This window comes from Prionailurus viverrinus, chromosome D4, assembly GCF_022837055.1.
Source record: "Prionailurus viverrinus isolate Anna chromosome D4, UM_Priviv_1.0, whole genome shotgun sequence".
NCBI lineage: Eukaryota > Metazoa > Chordata > Mammalia > Carnivora > Felidae > Prionailurus > Prionailurus viverrinus.
In genome coordinates, this window is record NC_062573.1 from 31,046,061 (window position 1) to 31,064,176 (window position 18,116).

Here is an 18,116-nt window from a genome sequence, read left to right on the forward strand (position 1 = left end):
GTCGCGAGTTCCAATCCGTCGAGGAAGCGTACCGCAGCGGCCAATTGACGTGGCGTTACTAGGCGTGTTGCATCCCTGAGGCGGGAGCCAGGCCGCAGACAAATTTCCTGATTGGCTCTGGTCCGTGGGTTGCTGGGGAGAGGCGCGTAGGGGCGGGCGGGAGTCCCCAGGACAGGCGCTGATTGGCTGAGATGAGAGCACCTCTCCTTCCGATGATTCGGCTCTTCTCGGCTCAGTCTCAGCGCAGCGTCTGCAGCCGTCGTTTGAGTCGTCGCTACCGCTGCCCCCTCGCGGAATCAGAGCCAGTGTATATCGTCCGCCCACCGCCCCGGTGCCACTAGGAGGAAGCGAAAAGGAGGCCGCCTGCGGGTTTGTCGCCGCTGCTCGATCCCCGCCCGGGAGAGCCGAGCCCCGGCCCAGTCGGTCGCCTGCCACCCTTCGTAGCCGTTACCCTCGGGCCGCCACAGCCGCCGACCGGGAGAGGCGCGCGCCATGGCCTCTGGAGCTGAGTGAGTGTGTGCGCGCGCCCGCCCGCCCGCTGCGGGTGCGCGCACCTGGGGACTCGCCGCGCTGGGTAGGCCCAGCCAGGCCTGGCCGTGGGCGCGTCTAAGAGGTGGAGACTGGGAAGGAAGGAGAGAGGGAAGGAGAGGAAGGAGGCGAATGAGGGGCAGCGGTCCGGGCTGGGCCTGGCAGCGCAGCCGCGCGCCCCCTAGGCCGGGCTCGTGTTGGGCCTGGGTCGGGGCCTGGGCCAGATCGTGCTGTGTCATGCAGGCCCGGCCGGCCTGATTGGCTCCCTGGGAACCGCTGTCCGGTTCTTGTGAGGTGTTTGGACCCACATTGCCGGCGCGGAGCCCCGGGGCCTTGGGGAGCCCACCTGCGATCAGGTCTACCGTATGCTGAAGGCCTTTGGTCCCCGGAGAGACCAGGCAGGCCCCATGGGCCTGACGCCCTAACTGGGCCCGGTGGGCGTGGACTTTGGGCCACGTGAAGGCCTTAGAAGGCTGGAGACCGAGGCGGAGGCCGGGGCTGGGAAGGCTTGGAGAGCTCAGGGAAGCTCACCGCCGCCCTTTTGGAGCAGGGTCGGCCTGGCCCTTGGTTTCACATCCTCTCAACCTGAGTAGTGAAGGGATGTTCGGGAGAGGGCAGGCCCTGCGTTTTTTTTTTCTGGCTTTCATACTTTAGGCTTGTTACTATTCACATGAGAAAGCTTTAGTCAGTTTTTCTTGATGTTATGAAACGGGTGCCGGGGAAAGAACTTTTCTCTACTGTTTTGGCCTTTTGCAAAAGTTAGAATCTCGGTAATTTGTGGGCCTTCCTCGATTTCAGCCTTTGTGGTGTGAAGGCTAGAGTTAAACTAGCTCTTTGAACACACACGGCTCCTTTCACCAAACGGCTGTGTTTAGAAACCTTGGGCTCTCCACCCCTCAGGAAAGCATCAGATAAAACCCGACCATCTCTGCCCGTTAAATTTAGAATCAAGAGCTTTAGATACTGAAGAAAAAAAAGAGCCATCCTGTGGAAACTCTTCTATGCAAATCACTTTCCTGACTTGAAGAAAATTTAGTTTTTTGAGGTGTGCTCCTTTTTTCCCCAAGTTTCTAAATGGAGATGAAGTATTATTTTTTAAAAGGACTGCTGCTTATTAGTACTGATTTTCTTAGGTTATTCAGTCATTTGTTTTCAAGACTAAAAATAAAAATTCAAAATTCTTGGAACCTGGCATCATAGATGGTTTCTAACCTCTAGGTCATCTTAATGACTCTTACCTGAACTCCCTCCAAGTCCCCTGTGGCCCACTGGAGTTCTGGAAAGGGCCTGACTCATGCAGGAGACAATGGGGGATGTCCTCAAAGAACCTCCAGGACTGCTGTTGGCTCAAGATCAGGCTGAAGATCTCTTTTAAAAGTTACATCCTTTGATCTCAGTAGATAGATGTGGAAGTAAATTTACCTTAAAGGAAGAGCATACTACCCATCTCCATCGCTAGAGTTAGAAATGGTAGGCAGATAGGCAGTTTTCCTAGAATGCAGCTTTGGGGTAACTGCTGATTAGAGGCATTTGGCACTTTATTTTTCTCTAGCCCCAGTCCTATAGATCAAACAGGAGGGTGGCCAGTCCTTGGCATTTTGATGGGTAGGAGAGAGGGAAAATTGATGGGTTTAAATTGCCTTCAGCTGCCACATTGATCATGCTTGTTCTCTAGGGTGTTGATAAAGCACTGGAAGAGTCTGCCTGCTCTGCAGCATTATGCCCAGAGTGCTACACTTTTATGTTGGGGAGGCAAGTTTAAGCTGAGGAAACTCCACTCTTGGGAACTAGTTTTGTTTTTAACGTTTATTTTTGAGACAGAGAGATACAGAATGTGAGCAGGGAAGGGGCAGAGAGAGAAGGAGACACAGAATCTGAAGCAGGCTCCGAGCTGTCAGCACAGAGCCCGACGCGGGGCTGGAATTCACGAACAGTGAGATCATGACTTGGGCCAAAGTCTGCGGCTTAATCAACTGAGCCACCCAGGCTCCCCTCTTGGAAACTAGTTTTAAGGCAATGATTAAATATGCAGCCTATGTGAGAGGATCAGCAGAAAGCCTACAGCTTTGTTTCATGAATGGCATTTGTATTTCTTTTGGGTGTGTCAGGACCCAAAGATGTAAAAGCTCCATAAGCCCTTAGCTGTTATTCTGGAGCATAGGCATCTTTTTTTTTTTCCTTGCATTGTGAATGTATATCCAACAGGAATACTGTTTTGTTGATTGATATATCTTTAGATCATAGGACAGTGCAGGCCTCAAATGTATACTTGCTAATTTGTTGAGTGAAGGAATGATTCATGGAAGAGATTCCATTTTATTTCTTCACTTTCTCCATTGTCTGGCCTCCCTATATTGGTTAATGTTCAGATTTTCCTGAGCTTCAGTAAAAGGAGGTAGCTCTTCAAATGGAGAGCCCACTGAGTCTAGTTAGTGATGGCTGGAGGTGAGCTAGGTAAGAAGTTGGTGTCAGATGAATGATCTTCAAGGAAATGATAGAAACTATTTAGACGGTTTAAACTGAGTTTAGACTTGGGCAACCTTAGTTTGGGTGAGGGATTTGGATTTGCTCCTTGTCTCGGCATTTCTTGGTTTTGATTTTTTGAACCAACATTGTGGAATTGTGTGTCTTTGAAGAGCTTTGTAAAGCTCCTTTTGAGCTTGAGCCTCTTTTTGAAGATTCCAGATCCATTAGTTTAGTTGCATTTTGTTTTTCCCAAATATCATGGTCTTTATGCTTGACATTTCTGTGGTGTACAGAACGCACTAGTGTTCAGCAGGTTTGGCCAGTAAAGATGGTAGTGCTAATGATTGTGCTTCATTGTCCCCAGGCTTGCTTGGTGGGACTTGGGGCCTTCCTGAGCCCTACAGGAAGTTGTCTTGCTCACTTCATTCTCCAAGAAGGTTAGCAAAGAAAGAGCTTATGCTTTGTTCTGCAGCGCTAATCGTTGTGACCATTAAAACCATGTACCAGGCATTGTATTGAACATTTTGCATTCATTATCTCACTTAAGACAGTAATTCTCTAAGATAGGTACTATAGTATTTGCTCTTTACATGTGAGGACATCAACATCCAGAGAGGTTGAGTAACTTGCCCAAATTCACAATTAACCAGTGGCAGGGTTGGGATTTAGACCCAGTGGGTCTGATAACAGAGCCCCTTTTCTTAATTGCTATTCCATATTAAGATTATTGTCATTTCTCTAATTGTTATTCAACCTCTACTTCTGTTTAGTCTTCTCAAGCCATAGTTTCCTGAGTCTGAGGGAAGATCACTTGGGGCCTTGACATCTAGGATACCAGTGCTCAGAATACCAGGAGCTGCTGGAATGGGAATTGTATGTGCTAAATGTTATTCTTCATGACCTTGGCTCAGTATCCTTTATCTGACCTCTCTGGTGTAGGGACAGCTTCATTTATCCACTATTTCTTTCCTAAGTGTGAGTTTGAGAGACTGGTGCGGCCCATGGGGCTGTTATTATGTATTGGGACTAACTTCATTTTCTCTTTCTAGTTCAAAAGGTGATGACTTATCAACAGCCATTCTTAAACAGAAGAACCGCCCCAATCGGTTAATTGTCGATGAAGCCATCAATGAGGACAACAGTGTGGTGTCCTTGTCCCAGGTAAGTTGGGTCCAAGGTCCAGTCTTTCTTTAATGCACTTCACTGGAGGGCTTTTCCCAGGTTTCTTTCCTCATTTTTTTTTTTGCAGTGACCACAGATAGAATGGGGCTTACTGGGAATTCCAGCCTCCAGGGCTGCTGCTTACCCCGTGGCCCAGTGACCCAAAGGCCTTAACCTTCTTTCCTCAGCCCAAGATGGATGAGCTGCAGTTGTTCCGAGGTGACACAGTGTTGCTGAAAGGAAAGAAGAGGCGGGAAGCTGTGTGCATTGTGCTTTCTGATGACACATGTTCCGATGAGAAGATTCGAATGAATAGAGTTGTTCGGAATAACCTTCGTGTACATCTAGGGGATGTCATCAGGTGTGTGTGGGGTTCTTAGCCCCTCAGGGATGGGAGGCCAGAGACAGCCTGAATTATAGGCAGGACCCTAACAAAGGCCTTGGCAGCTGCCATTAGCAGAAGCCTCCTAGCCACGGGAAGACAACATAATAGGGTTGTGTTTCGGTTTTGATTATGCCTCCTTGGGACTTCAGAATTTACCTCTGCATTACCTTGGCATTTCTATGACTTTCATGATGCCTTTATTTATTTATTTATTTATTTATTTATTTATTTATTTTGCCAGAGGTATAATTTATCACATGTTGGATCTTGGTTTAGGATGCCATTTGAGGGTGTTTGTCTACCAAATGATCTCACTGTTGTGTTGGAATAATGGCTGTGTTGGGGCTGGAGTGAGGTGGGAGTGTGGGCACAGAAGGTGGACTCCAAGTAGGTTTTTTGTTTTGTTTTGTTTTTAGTGTTTATTTTTAGAGAGAGGATGGGAGAGCGCACGCACGTGGACACACAAGCAAGGGCATGTGTTTACACAAATAGGGGAGGGGCAGAAAGAGAGGGAGAGAGAATCCCAAGCAGGCAGTACAGAGCCCAACATGGGGCTTGATGTCACTAAGCATGAGATCATGGCCTAAGCCGAAATCAAGAGTTGGACTCTTAACTGACTTAGCCACCCAGGCACCCCTCCAAGTAGGTTTTTTTTTATTATTATTTTTAAAGGATCCAAGTTAATCTAGGAGAGAGGCATAGTTTGAGCCAGATCCTGAATAACTTCAATCTGAGTGATTCTGCACTTAACTTTAGGCAAGAGAATTCCCTATCTTGGAGTCATTACTGGCCACTGCTATCCAACCACCTGTCGCCTGGCCAGGAGCATCTCAGATTTCCATTTTTCATGGATTCTAGGTTTCATGTAGCCGCCTTCATGGAGGTGCTTAGTCACTTTCTCAAGATGCTCTGACCACCTGGTTGAGATGATTGTTTTCAATTCTGTTTCTCTAATCCTGACACTTGTCTGACTGAGGCCTCCCTTTATAATATTGGGTTACTGATATTAGCCGGAATGGGTCATCTTTGGATATCTTTCTGAAGATATCTCACTGATATCTCCTTACTGCTTCCTCATTTTGGGAGCTTTAGATGTATGGATCTTTCTTTTGGCTCACTGGGAGTGAGCAACCCAGTAGCTTATGTTTTTTTGTTTTTTGTTTTTATTTAAGTAATCTCTATACCCAACATAGGGTTCAAACTCATGACCCCACGATGAAAAGTCACATGCTCTACTGACTGAGCCAGCCAGGCACCCCTCCCAGTAGCTTCTAATGGCTATAGCTGCTACTCCACCTGAATATGATTTGTCTTAGTTCTGCTTGGCTGCTCCTTTGTCCTCACTCCCACTCTATGTTCCTGCCTCTCTTCAGCTAAAGCCATCCCTGCCTTTTCTCTTTTGCTCGCCATCAGCTCTCTGTGCCAGGCCGTTTCAGACGCCCAGTGCTTGGGGCTGCAGTGTGGTTGGTAACATGGAGTCTGCTTGTCATCCTCAGCATCCAGCCGTGCCCTGATGTGAAGTACGGCAAACGTATCCATGTGCTACCCATTGATGACACAGTGGAAGGCATCACTGGCAATCTCTTCGAGGTCTACCTTAAGCCATACTTCCTGGAAGCTTATCGACCCATCCGGAAAGGTGAGAGAGAATTCTAGGGACTGAGCTTAAGCATGGTTATTTGTAGGGATACCTGGGGGTAAACCTTGGAATGTCTTTATCTCATTCTCATATATGTGCTGACACACACATTCTGTACACATGTTCATGTGTACTCTCTCCTTCCCTCTTCCTCCCTCCCATTTTCCTGTTTCCCTACTCCCAGTTCCTGCTTCAGTAGAGTACGCTATCTTTTTTTTTTTAATGTTTGTTTATTTTTGAGAGAGAGAGAGAGCGTGAGTGGGGGAGGTGCAGAGAGAGAAGGAGACACAGAATCTGAAGCAGGCTGCAGGCTCTGAGCTGTCAGCACAGAGCCCGATGTGGGGCTTGAACCCATGAACCACAAGATCATGACCTGAGCTGAAATTGATGCTTAACTGACTGAGCCACCCAGGTGTCCCTTTTCTCTTTTGTCTCTAAAGGAGAACTTGGGTCCTTTTGACTGTGTCAAGTCCAAAGTGTATTTTAATATTTAGCACAGCCTGACCATTGGTGGTTGTTGAGAAAGCTTGGGTTATATATAGCCCAGAAGTCAAAATCTTTATTGGCTTCTGGACAAAGGCCAAAACATGATGTGCCAAAATCCCATAAGGTTTTGTTCAGTGCCCTCTTGAATGATGGAGGGACTCTTCACAGTTTCATTTTCTCTTCTTACCTGATGCTTAATAAGATGGAGGTGGGAAGGGAAAAATGGCAATGTCTAGTGAACGTGGCATTTTAGACCCCAGGTTCTGATGAGGAATTCTCACTTGGTTTGGTATTTGACATCTCTGACTGCACTTGTGTTAATTGCTCACAGGAGATATTTTCCTTGTCCGGGGTGGAATGCGTGCTGTAGAGTTCAAAGTAGTGGAGACAGATCCCAGCCCTTACTGCATTGTTGCTCCAGACACAGTGATCCACTGTGAAGGGGAGCCTATCAAACGAGAGGTGAGTTCTCTCCTTCATCCCAGTACCCAGTTTCATGATTATGAAGTGGAGCAGTCATATGGTGACTACTAAAACTGTACTGTTTGGGACCAAGCTTCTTTCCAGAGGTGGGAAATCTCCCAACTATTCATTTCCGGACCTACATGTTACTTAGAAATAAGTGATAACCAGTGGTTTTTAAAATCTAGATTGAACCTAGAGGATCTAAGTCGTAATAATTTTTGTAGAAGTGACAATGATGATGGCATCTAGACTTTCACCTGTTTCCCAGAGTTTCCAGCTTTAGGTCCTAGGGCAGTCCTTCCTAGTAATACTAAGGGCAGTCTGAAAGGGTAAAGCTATGCTAGAAATCTTTGCTTTGGGATTTTTAGAGTGATTCTTTGGGGCAGCATCCCCTCAGAGGGGAATCTTCTCATATAACAGATTTCTCTACAGCAGATTATAGAAGGATTTGGAGAAACTCAACTTTGCTGATATTTAATATTGCTGCCTTCTTTTTTCCTTTGTCTCCTCAACATTCAGGATGAGGAAGAGTCCTTGAATGAAGTAGGCTATGATGACATTGGTGGCTGCAGGAAACAGCTAGCTCAGATAAAGGAGATGGTGGAGCTACCCCTGAGACATCCTGCCCTTTTTAAGGCAATTGGTGTTAAGGTGAGCATCCTGGGCCCAGTGGGACATAATCTAGGCTGTGATCAATGAAGGCTCGGTGTCTAATCACAGAACCTTTTTTCACACGTATTTTTCACTATTCCCTTGGATTAGAGGGGGAGTAATATATTCTTTGTGTGAAGAGAACTGTAAATTTATTAAGCTACTAATGGTCTAGAACAGACCAGGTCAATTGAGTTTTTCGTTGCATATCTTTTTTTTCTTTGTCCTCACAGCCCTTTAAAGATGTAAAAACCATTTTTATGTCATGGACCCTATAAAAACAAATCTTCATAGTTTGCCAACTAACATAGTTTGCCACTGTCTATAACGGTGCTATCCAATAGAAGTAGAAATTTAAGGAAATTTGCATTGTGAAGGGTACTGAGTCCAAAACATTTGAGAACTGCAGATCTCAATGTAACTTCCTAACCATTTCCATATCCTGGAGCACACTGAAGATGGAATTATCCCTTTCTCTATTATGTACCATGCCAATAATTTTATCTTCTGTGTGGGCATTTCCCATGTGCAGCCTGTGGATGAGGCCATAGAAAAGACAGCTTCAAAGAGGAAAACTTGTGGTTGGTGGTAAGGAAAAGCATTCCAATATGATAATAAATCCTGGAGGGTTGTGATTACTGGAGTGAGTGAGCCTCTGGTAATAACTCTTTCTTAGATGGCTAAGCTAGTCCTGGCCCTTGCCTGTCCAAAGTCAAGCCCTTTTGGCTTAAAGACCTCTTACTGTTTCCTAGTCCCAGGATCTTCAGACTTAGCCACACTAATTTCTTAGGAAGGTTTCTCTGCTCCTGCTCTTAGTCTCTTATGTAACTTGGAATCATAAGTGTCAGCTTTCTAAGCATATTTTCTCTGCTAATGAGAGGAGGGAGTATGATCTGAAGTAAACTGTCTTTCAAGCAGCTAATGCTGAGGGCTCCTTACTGATATTGGGGTTGAGCTCTGATTCTCACTGTCTCTAGATAGAGCCATAGTCATACCATTTTAGAGTGGTTGGGGTTGGGAGAAGGTGGGAGTCTGAACCTAACCATACTCTGTACTGGTCCCCAGCCTCCTCGGGGAATCCTGCTCTATGGACCTCCTGGGACTGGGAAGACCCTAATTGCCAGAGCTGTGGCAAATGAGACTGGAGCCTTCTTCTTCTTGATCAATGGTAGGAGACTTGGTTCACCTTGTGTTTGGCTGGACCTTATTCTGAGCTGAGCATGATCAGTCTTATGAGCTGGAGAACTCATGGACACGTTTATTTATACATGTGCACTCGTGTATATTTCATCATCTTTCTTCTGCTGGGGTACATTACAGATAGAGAAGCAATAAGGGGAAGGTATTGCACTCTGGTGCCCCCTGCTCTATCCTTCCCCCACCCTTGAGAAAGATTGTGGAAAGGCTGAAAATATTTAGGGGGAGCAAGTTAAAATTTTTGTCTGCTAATTTATTTGAAAAGGTTTAGGGGAATATTGGCTGAGATCAACTGGCTCTTTGAGAATGATAGAGATCCAACTGGTGTGCTGCTTCTCCTACTCTGGCCAGAGGTCTCAGAACATGTGCTGTCATCTTGACACTTAGAGCTTGAATGTGAGATAGTCCTGAGCTTGGCTGATTCCTTGCTGAGCTGAGTCCTTGGCTTCTCTCTAGCCTAATCTGCTGGCTATCCTGGGGTAGGGTCTGGTAGAGTCTATGAGAAAGTAGGCAGAGGTTACCACATTTTTGTACAGCATTTGTTTCTGGGCTGGGCAGATAAGAGATCTGATTTCTTTTGGGATTGAGGAAGGCTGTAGATTTGTCATTGGTTCTATTCCGTATCCTTTCAGGTCCCGAGATCATGAGCAAGTTGGCTGGTGAGTCTGAGAGCAACCTTCGTAAAGCCTTTGAGGAGGCTGAGAAGAATGCTCCTGCCATCATCTTCATTGATGAGCTAGATGCCATTGCTCCCAAAAGAGAGAAAGTAGGAACCTACCCAAGGGGATAATGGGGGTTGAAAGGTCCTCGCTTCACTTCTGACCAGACATCCTGTCCTGACAGACCCATGGGGAGGTGGAGCGGCGTATTGTATCACAGTTGTTGACTCTCATGGATGGCCTAAAGCAGAGAGCACATGTGATCGTCATGGCAGCAACCAACAGACCCAATAGCATTGACCCAGCCCTTCGACGATTTGGTAAGGACCCCAAATTTTTTTCCACCCTGTTCTTCCTCATAGATTATAGCTCTGCTGAACTTAATCTTTTTGATTCCATGTCTGTCCTTCATCTTAAGTCACCTAATCCAGAGGATTCCTTTTTTTTTTTTAATTTCTGATAGAACGTGAGTGGGGGAGGGGCAGGAAGAGGGGGACAGAGGATCCAAAGTGGGCTCTGCATTGACAGCAGCAAGCCTGATGTGGGGCTCAAACTCACGAACGGTGAGATCATGACCTGAGCCAAAGTTGGATGCTGAACTGACTGAGCCACGCAGGTGCCCCAAATGCTGAGGGTTTCTTGAAGCTCCTTGCAAGTGATAGGTCGCAGGGTCCTTTCCCTTATCCCATGTCCTGTCTAGGGTGACCAACCATCCTGGTTTGCCTGAGACTGAGGGGTTTCCCAGGACATGTAACTTTCAGTGCTAACACCAGGACAGTCCTGGGCAAACAGGGATGGTGGTCACCAGACCTGTTCCTTTCTCTCTCTGGAACAGAAATGAGCCCTGTCTGTCTTCATACACTGTCCTGCAGGTCGCTTTGACAGGGAGGTAGATATTGGAATCCCTGATGCTACAGGACGCTTGGAAATTCTTCAGATCCATACCAAGAACATGAAATTGGCAGATGATGTGGACCTGGAACAGGTGGAGTGATAATGAGGGGTGGCCCAGAGTTAGGATGTCTGTTTCTAGACAGTTGAAGGGAACTTGGTAAGGACACAAGCTCAAGATGTAAAGAGACTAATTTTGATTCCTGGGTGGGGGAAAGGAAGTGATTTGAGATTGAATTCAGGAAACTGGAGTTGGTGTGTTCTCGGTTGACACCACATTAGAGTAAACTGGAACTTTGGGGTCGGCTTTGTTTCTAGGCCCCACGTCCAGGCTTGACTACTTAAAACCCAGCCAGTGAAAGAACTGCTGGTATGTGTTCAGGGAAATGGGAAGACCCACAGATAGGAGTCAGGGTGAGGGGCCAAGATATTGTTGTCTCTGAGCCTCCTAAGGCATCTAGGTCTTAGACACAGAGTAGTAAGTAGCTCTTCTCTCTGCAGGTAGCCAATGAGACCCACGGGCATGTGGGCGCTGACTTAGCAGCCTTGTGCTCTGAGGCTGCTCTTCAGGCTATCCGCAAGAAAATGGACCTCATTGACCTAGAGGATGAGACCATTGATGCTGAAGTCATGAACTCTCTGGCAGTTACTATGGATGACTTCCGGGTAAGGATTGCACCCCCATCTCAGGTACACACACATGCACATTTTGACCTCATCTGGCAAGTCTCATCCCCAGCTGTTTTTTTTTTTTTTTCCTTCTTAGTGGGCCCTGAGCCAGAGCAACCCATCAGCACTGCGGGAAACTGTGGTGGAGGTACCACAGGTAACCTGGGAGGATATTGGGGGCCTGGAGGATGTCAAACGTGAACTTCAGGAGCTGGTCCAGGTATGGTAACTTGGTCCAGGGTAAGTTACTGCCTCAGAACAACGTAATTGAGCTTAGATGGTCTTGGGGTGTTGGCGGTTATTACAGGAATTGTGAGAGCATAATTCATGAATCTGTTATTCTCAGTTTGGAGACACTAAGGAGCCTGCTCCTAGAGAATCTGATCTTATACCATGTTGTGGTTGGGAGGGAGGCTACTGTTCATTAAGTTTGTTTTAAACTGGGTGGGTATCCTGAACCCTCTTTCCTTTTCTTCCTAGTATCCTGTGGAGCACCCAGACAAATTCCTCAAATTTGGCATGACACCCTCCAAGGGAGTACTCTTCTATGGACCTCCTGGCTGTGGGAAAACCTTGCTGGCCAAAGCCATTGCTAATGAGTGCCAGGCCAACTTTATCTCCATCAAGGGTCCTGAGCTGCTCACCATGTGGTTTGGGGAGTCTGAAGCCAATGTCAGGGAAATCTTTGACAAGGTGAGTTACAAGCAGCTGATTTTTCTGTTCACTTGCTTGGCAGTAAGGAAGCTATTTCTTTGGGAGAACTGAAATCATCTTGTTCTGGCAGTTCAGTTGGGGCAGTAAAGGTCACTTTAATTTCCTTTCCTTCTTAGGTCTGTGAGACCCAGTTGTGCTAATGCTTGAGTTCATCTGTCTCTCCCATAGGCCCGCCAAGCTGCCCCCTGCGTACTATTCTTTGATGAGCTGGATTCAATTGCCAAGGCCCGTGGTGGTAACATTGGAGATGGTGGTGGAGCTGCAGACCGAGTCATCAACCAGATCCTGACAGAAATGGATGGCATGTCTACAAAAAAGAATGTGTTTATTATTGGGGCTACCAATAGGCCTGACATCATTGATCCTGCTATTCTGCGACCTGGCCGTCTTGATCAGCTCATCTATATTCCACTTCCTGATGAAAAGTCCCGTGTTGCCATCCTCAAGGCCAACCTGCGCAAGTCCCCAGTTGCCAAGGCAGGTGTAGCGCTATTGGTGATGTGCACTTTTATGAGTGCTCAGTCTAGTATGGAGTTTGGTTCCTGCAAAAGATTCCATTGGGGATTTCTAGGGTTAGCATTGTAAAGGGAGAATGGAAGATTTGACAAAAGATGGGACAAACTAAAATTAGGAGTGCTTGGAGTATATTACAGGGGAGGAGAGGCTAAATGCTAAGATAGTTCTATTGCTTCTTTTAGGATGTAGATTTGGAGTTTCTGGCTAAGATGACTAATGGCTTCTCTGGAGCTGACCTGACAGAGATTTGCCAACGTGCTTGCAAGCTGGCCATCCGTGAATCCATCGAGAGTGAGATTAGGCGAGAACGGGAGAGGCAGACCAACCCATCTGCCATGGTGAGTCTGCAACTTTTCCCCATATGTGCCTGTTGTGGGGACCCAGGGACAATCTCTACCATGCTCTATAGAGTTAAGAGTGTAAGGTTTTAGGGGCGCCTGGGTGGCTTGGTTGGTTAAGCGTCCGACTTCGGCTCAGGTCATGATCTCACGGTCCGTGAGTTCGAGCCCCGCGTTGGGCTCTGTGCTGACAGCTCAGAGCCTGGAGCCTGTTTCAGATTCTGTGTCTCCCTCTCTCTCTGCCCCTCCCCTGTTCATTCTCTGTCTCTCTGTGTCTCAAAAATAAATAAATGTTAAAAATTAAAAAAAAAAAAAGAGTGTAAGGTTTTGGAAAGATAATCTGACAGATGCCCTGTTAGCAGGGCATCAAAAAGAATGAATACTGAGGGTTAATCTCTTCAGTCTGGAATTATAAAGGCAGAAAAGATACAGGTAGTCTATACATACTCTGTTTGAGGTAAGCTCTATGAAGGAAATCAAAATATGATTGTGCAGATAAACAAATAGAGCAGGATTTAGAACCTGGGATCCATAGACCTGTCCTTCGTTGGTGGTTCATGGATCTCCTGAAATTAAATGCAGAATTTGGTGTGTGTCTCTGTGTGTGTAAGCTTCGTAAAGATAAGGAATCTATATTATCTTGCATATTTCCCACTCTGTCTTGGCACCATGATAGAGACTTAATGAATGAATAAATACATGAATGAAAGGCTTCTTTACCTTTTGTAGGGGTTCTGAGACATCCCTTCTTCTTCCCATAAAAGCTTAGAATGTATTGATATGGTTAATGCTATGGAGCACTCTCATAAATCACAGCAATTGGAGTGGCTTCTCAGTGGAAGAGATAGGGTTTGAGCCAGCTTATGAAGGGAGAGTGTAAAGGCTAAGGAAATAAGTATCCCAAATAACTGGCTCAAGAAATAGGATTGCAGGAATTGGGGAAAACTGGGGTAGATTTAAGAGGGCATATGTTACTGGAAGTAAGGCCACTAGGTAAAGCATAATGTGGATGTGGTAAGCACTTTTTTACCTTTTTAAAATTTAGGGGTTTTGTTGTTGTTGTTGTTAGAAATCGCTTATTTATTTTTAAAAGTTGATTTATTTTGAGAGAGAGAGAGTGTGTCTGAATACGCAAGTGGGGGAGGGGCAGAGAGAGGGAGAGAGAGAATCCCAAGCAGGCTCCGTGCTGTCAGTGTAGAGCCCAACATGGGGCTCAAACTCGTGAACTGTGAGATCATGACCTGAGCCAAAATCAAGAGTCGGATGCTTAACCAACTGAGCCACCCAGGGATCCCTGTTAATTTTTAAAATTTAAGTGTATTGAGATACAATTCACACATAGTAACATTCACCCTTTTAATGTATAGTGTATCTGTGCATCTTGACAAATGTATTTTTAAGTTCTATAACTACTACCACTGTTTGGATAAATTTCTGTCATCCCAGAAATTCCCTCCTGTCACGTTTTTAGTCACTTTTTTCCACCCTAAGCCCCTGGCAACCAGGGGCTGATATGATTTTGTTCATATAGTTTTGCCTTTTCCAGAATGCACTGACAGGTTTTGTTTGTTTTTTTGTTTTAATGTTTTTTTAATGTTTATTTATTTTTGAGACAGAGAGAGACAGAGCATGAACAGGGGAGGGTCAGAGAGAGAGGGAGACACAGAATCTGAAACCGGCTCCAGGCTCCGAGCTGTCAGCACAGAGCCTGATGCGGGGCTCGAACCCGCAGACCACGAGATCATGACCTGGGCCGAAGTCGGACGCTCAACCAACTGAGCCACCCAGGCGCCCCTGTTAATTTTTAAAATTTAAGTTTATTGAGATACAATTCACACATAGTAAAATTCACCCTTTTAATGTATAGTGTATCTGTGCACCTTGACAAATGTATTTTTAAGTTTTATAACTACTACCCCCGTTCGGATAAATTTCTGTCATCCCAGAAATTTCCTCCTGTCACGTTTTAGTCACTTTTTTCCACCCTAAGCCCCTGGCAACCACTCAGATGATTTTGTTCATATAGTTCTGCCTTTTCCAGAATGCACTGACAGGTTTTTAAACAGGGCACTGATGCAGTTTTAGGAAGATTGGTCTTGCAACTTATTCAGGGTGGATTAGAGAGACAGGGAGACCAAAAAACTGCTACAGTAATGGGGGGCAGGAAGGTCAGGGAAGGAATCCAGGCTGGACTTGAGCTCTGGTGGTCTGTGTTTACCAACCCTGCAGGAGGTAGAAGAAGATGATCCAGTGCCTGAGATTCGCCGAGATCACTTTGAGGAAGCCATGCGCTTTGCTCGCCGTTCTGTTAGTGACAATGACATCCGGAAGTATGAGATGTTTGCTCAGACCCTTCAGCAGAGTCGGGGCTTTGGCAGCTTCAGGTAATTATGTTGCAGCGGGCAGTACTTAAGTTGTCTTAGGAAACTGTACAACCAAGGTTGCGGGAGTCCTAAGGAGGCTGGAGGGTTAATTGTGGAAATCCCACACAGGCCCCGTCCTAACCCTCTTTTTTGGATCTGCTCTTGTGCATACAGATTCCCTTCAGGAAACCAGGGTGGAGCTGGCCCCAGTCAGGGCAGTGGAGGCGGCACAGGTGGCAGCGTGTACACAGAAGACAATGATGATGACCTGTATGGCTAAGTGGTGGTGGCCAGCATGCAGCGAGCTGGCCTGGCTGGACCTTGTTCCCTGAGGGTGGGGGCGCTCGCCCAGGAGGGACCAGGGGTGTGCCCATGGCCTGCTCCATTCCTCAGTCTGAACAGTTCAGCTACAGTCAGACTCTGGACAGGGGGTTTCTGTTGCAAAAAAATACAAAACAAAAGCGATAAAATAAAAGCGATTTTCATTTGGGAGGCGGAGTGAATTACCAACAGGGAATTGGGCCTTGGGCCTACGCCATTTCTGTTGTAGTTTGGGGCAGTGCAGGAGACCTGTGTGGGTGTGAACCAAGGCACCACCGCCACTCCCCACAGTAAAGCATCTGCACTTCACTCAGTGCTACTCAAGCCCTCCCTTCTTCCCTCTACCCAACCTGGGCAGGAGGATGAAGGGCCACAGTTGCTGGGTGTTTATATAGAGTAGGTTGATTTTATTTTACATGCTTTTGAGTTAATGTTGGAAAACTAATCACAAGCAGTTTCTAAACCAAAAATGACATGTTGTAAAAGGACAATAAACGTTGGGTCAAAATGGAGCCTGAGTCCTGGCCCCTGTGCCTGCTTCTTTTCCTGGGAAGGGCCTTGGGCTACCCCTTACTGTCAAGGCACTCTTCAAATGTGAAATCCTGAAAGTAAGATTGCACCCTCTTCCCCTCCTGATTAACAGTGGTATGAACTGCTGCCTTGCCCCATGCCTGCATTATCAGTGGATAGGATAGCAGTGGAGGGGTGTGCAGCCTGAAGAAGCTCTAGTTGTGGAGAGTATGGCATTCTCCACCTGTGTTTGATGTGGATGGTAAGGCTAGGCCTGCAGAGCTCTCTCCCTTTTCCTGACCAAGGACTGAATTGGGACGCCCTCCCAAAATCTTAAGGGTTGTAGAAAGAATTTCTGTCTGCAGTGGATGTTCTTTTGAACATCTAAAAATCCTAAACATTCATGCTGTGGTTGAGGGTCACGTACAATTATGTCCACTTCATGTAATTTGTATTATAAAAAAATAGTTTTTTTCTAATATAAAATTCTAGTATCGGATGTGTTTTTTTCCTAAACTTAACATCCTCCCCTGCTCACAGTTTTTCAGATGATTGCTTGCATAGTTTTGTCCACCTCCCAGTATAGAATATCCTTTTTGTTCAACAGGTACCAACATAATCACTTAGTGCTTTTGGGATCAGTACTGTGATACTGTGATGCCTTACCCAGAGAGGAGTATGGTGCAGAGAAGATAATCCCGAGTCAAAATTTTATTGGTCATCCTAGTACTTATACCAGTCTCAGGTATGGGTTATAAAGATAGATAATCTACAAGGACATGAGATCATTATATTGGCTGATGAAACTGGACCATTTTGAATTCATGTGCTGTGAAATAGATTTTTGTATGTTGGAGATTTGGGTTGACTTTCCCTTATTTTCCATGACACTTTCTCTACCACATTCTGTCTTTGGTCCTCTTCTGGTTTTCCCACCATTTAGGTGTCCTGATGGCTAGCCTTCAGTCCTGTTTCCACTTTGAACATTGTCATTCTGTCTCATCCATGTGGCTCATCCCTGTGGGTTGGCAGCCTAAGCTCATTGTGGGTCAAAGATAAGATCTTTTGGGAGAGAGACATTTGGTTGGTACCTCTGCATCCAGCTATAGGAACAGAATAGAAGGCAAGTACTATTACCCTACGAAATATGTAGAGATACTGGTTGATACGTGAGAAATTTGTATTGGAATGATTGGTTGGTTTTTACATGTCACACAAAGCATGTCTATAGAAGACAGCGCTATAGACTCTTCAGGAAAAGCAAGAGCAGACTTGCAGTGAGAGGCCTAGTTCTAGTTCTGGCACTTGTGTTTATAGCCGTGTAGCTTTGAACAGGGCACTTAGTTCTTTTGGAGCCTCTGATAAAGTGATGAACAGTGCTTTGTAAACTGTAGAAAGCAGGGTGGGGGACTGTCAGCTTACACACCTGCAGATGCCTGCATGCTTAGACCAAGAGGCAGGTCATACAGGCAGTCCATCTTTTCCCTTGCGGTGTTCCTAGAAACAAATTGGATTTTGTAACTTTACTGTAGCTAATCATTTCTTCCATAGGGCAAATGCTACAATTTGAAGATGGATTTTTTTAAATGTTTATTTATTTTGAGAGAGAAAGTGCGAGTTGGGGGTGGGGGGAGAGAAAGAGAATCCCAAGCAGGCTCCACGCTGTCAGCGCAGACCCTGATATGGGGCTCGATCCCAAGAACCATGAGATCGTGACCTGAGCTGAAATCAAGAGTTGGACACTTAACTAACTGAGCCAGCCAGGTGCCCCTTGAAGGTGGATTTCTAACTAAAAATATGCCATGAAACATTAAAGAGTATCAACAGTATATCACAGGGGCAAAAGCAAAGATGGAATTATAAACCTGACATCTTAAGATACATTTGGGTCCATACTGATCTACAAGTTGCTGTGAGAGGCTCTAGTCATGCAATAATGCCCATGAGGAACACAGGCCTGCCAGTCATTAATTAGACTGAACTGAGGCACATGTTAAGTGGTTTGTTACTCTTGTCCAGCCATATAACCTACTGAAGACTTAATTAAAAAAGACTTAAATAGCACTTTGATTTTTCATAAAACTACCCAGATGTGCATAGACTCATGAAATGTCCCTGTGTCAAGTAGAAATTTAGAATTGCATGGTCTTTGGGGTA

At 45.8% G+C, this 18,116-nt stretch overlaps 1 protein-coding gene across 2 annotated transcripts; it reads left to right on the top strand.

Moving 5' to 3' along the window:
- The first annotated feature begins 204 nt into the window (after positions 1-204).
- VCP (valosin containing protein) lies at positions 205-15,961 on the top strand. 2 transcript variants are annotated; one of them, XM_047829534.1, is made up of 18 exons: positions 205-509; positions 3,765-3,867; positions 4,044-4,155; positions 4,344-4,516; positions 6,037-6,179; positions 6,997-7,127; positions 7,650-7,781; positions 8,847-8,949; positions 9,611-9,744; positions 9,822-9,957; positions 10,510-10,622; positions 11,030-11,194; positions 11,295-11,417; positions 11,678-11,890; positions 12,080-12,388; positions 12,610-12,765; positions 14,995-15,149; positions 15,303-15,961. In XM_047829534.1, the coding sequence occupies exons 4-18, from the start codon at positions 4,350-4,352 to the stop codon at positions 15,406-15,408; spliced, it is 2,286 nt and encodes a 761-aa protein (XP_047685490.1). In that variant the 5' UTR covers positions 205-509; positions 3,765-3,867; positions 4,044-4,155; positions 4,344-4,349; the 3' UTR covers positions 15,409-15,961. The 2 variants fall into 2 exon arrangements, with proteins under 2 accessions (XP_047685490.1, XP_047685489.1); XM_047829533.1 differs by lacking the exon at positions 3,765-3,867.
- The last annotated feature ends 2,155 nt before the right edge of the window (positions 15,962-18,116 follow it).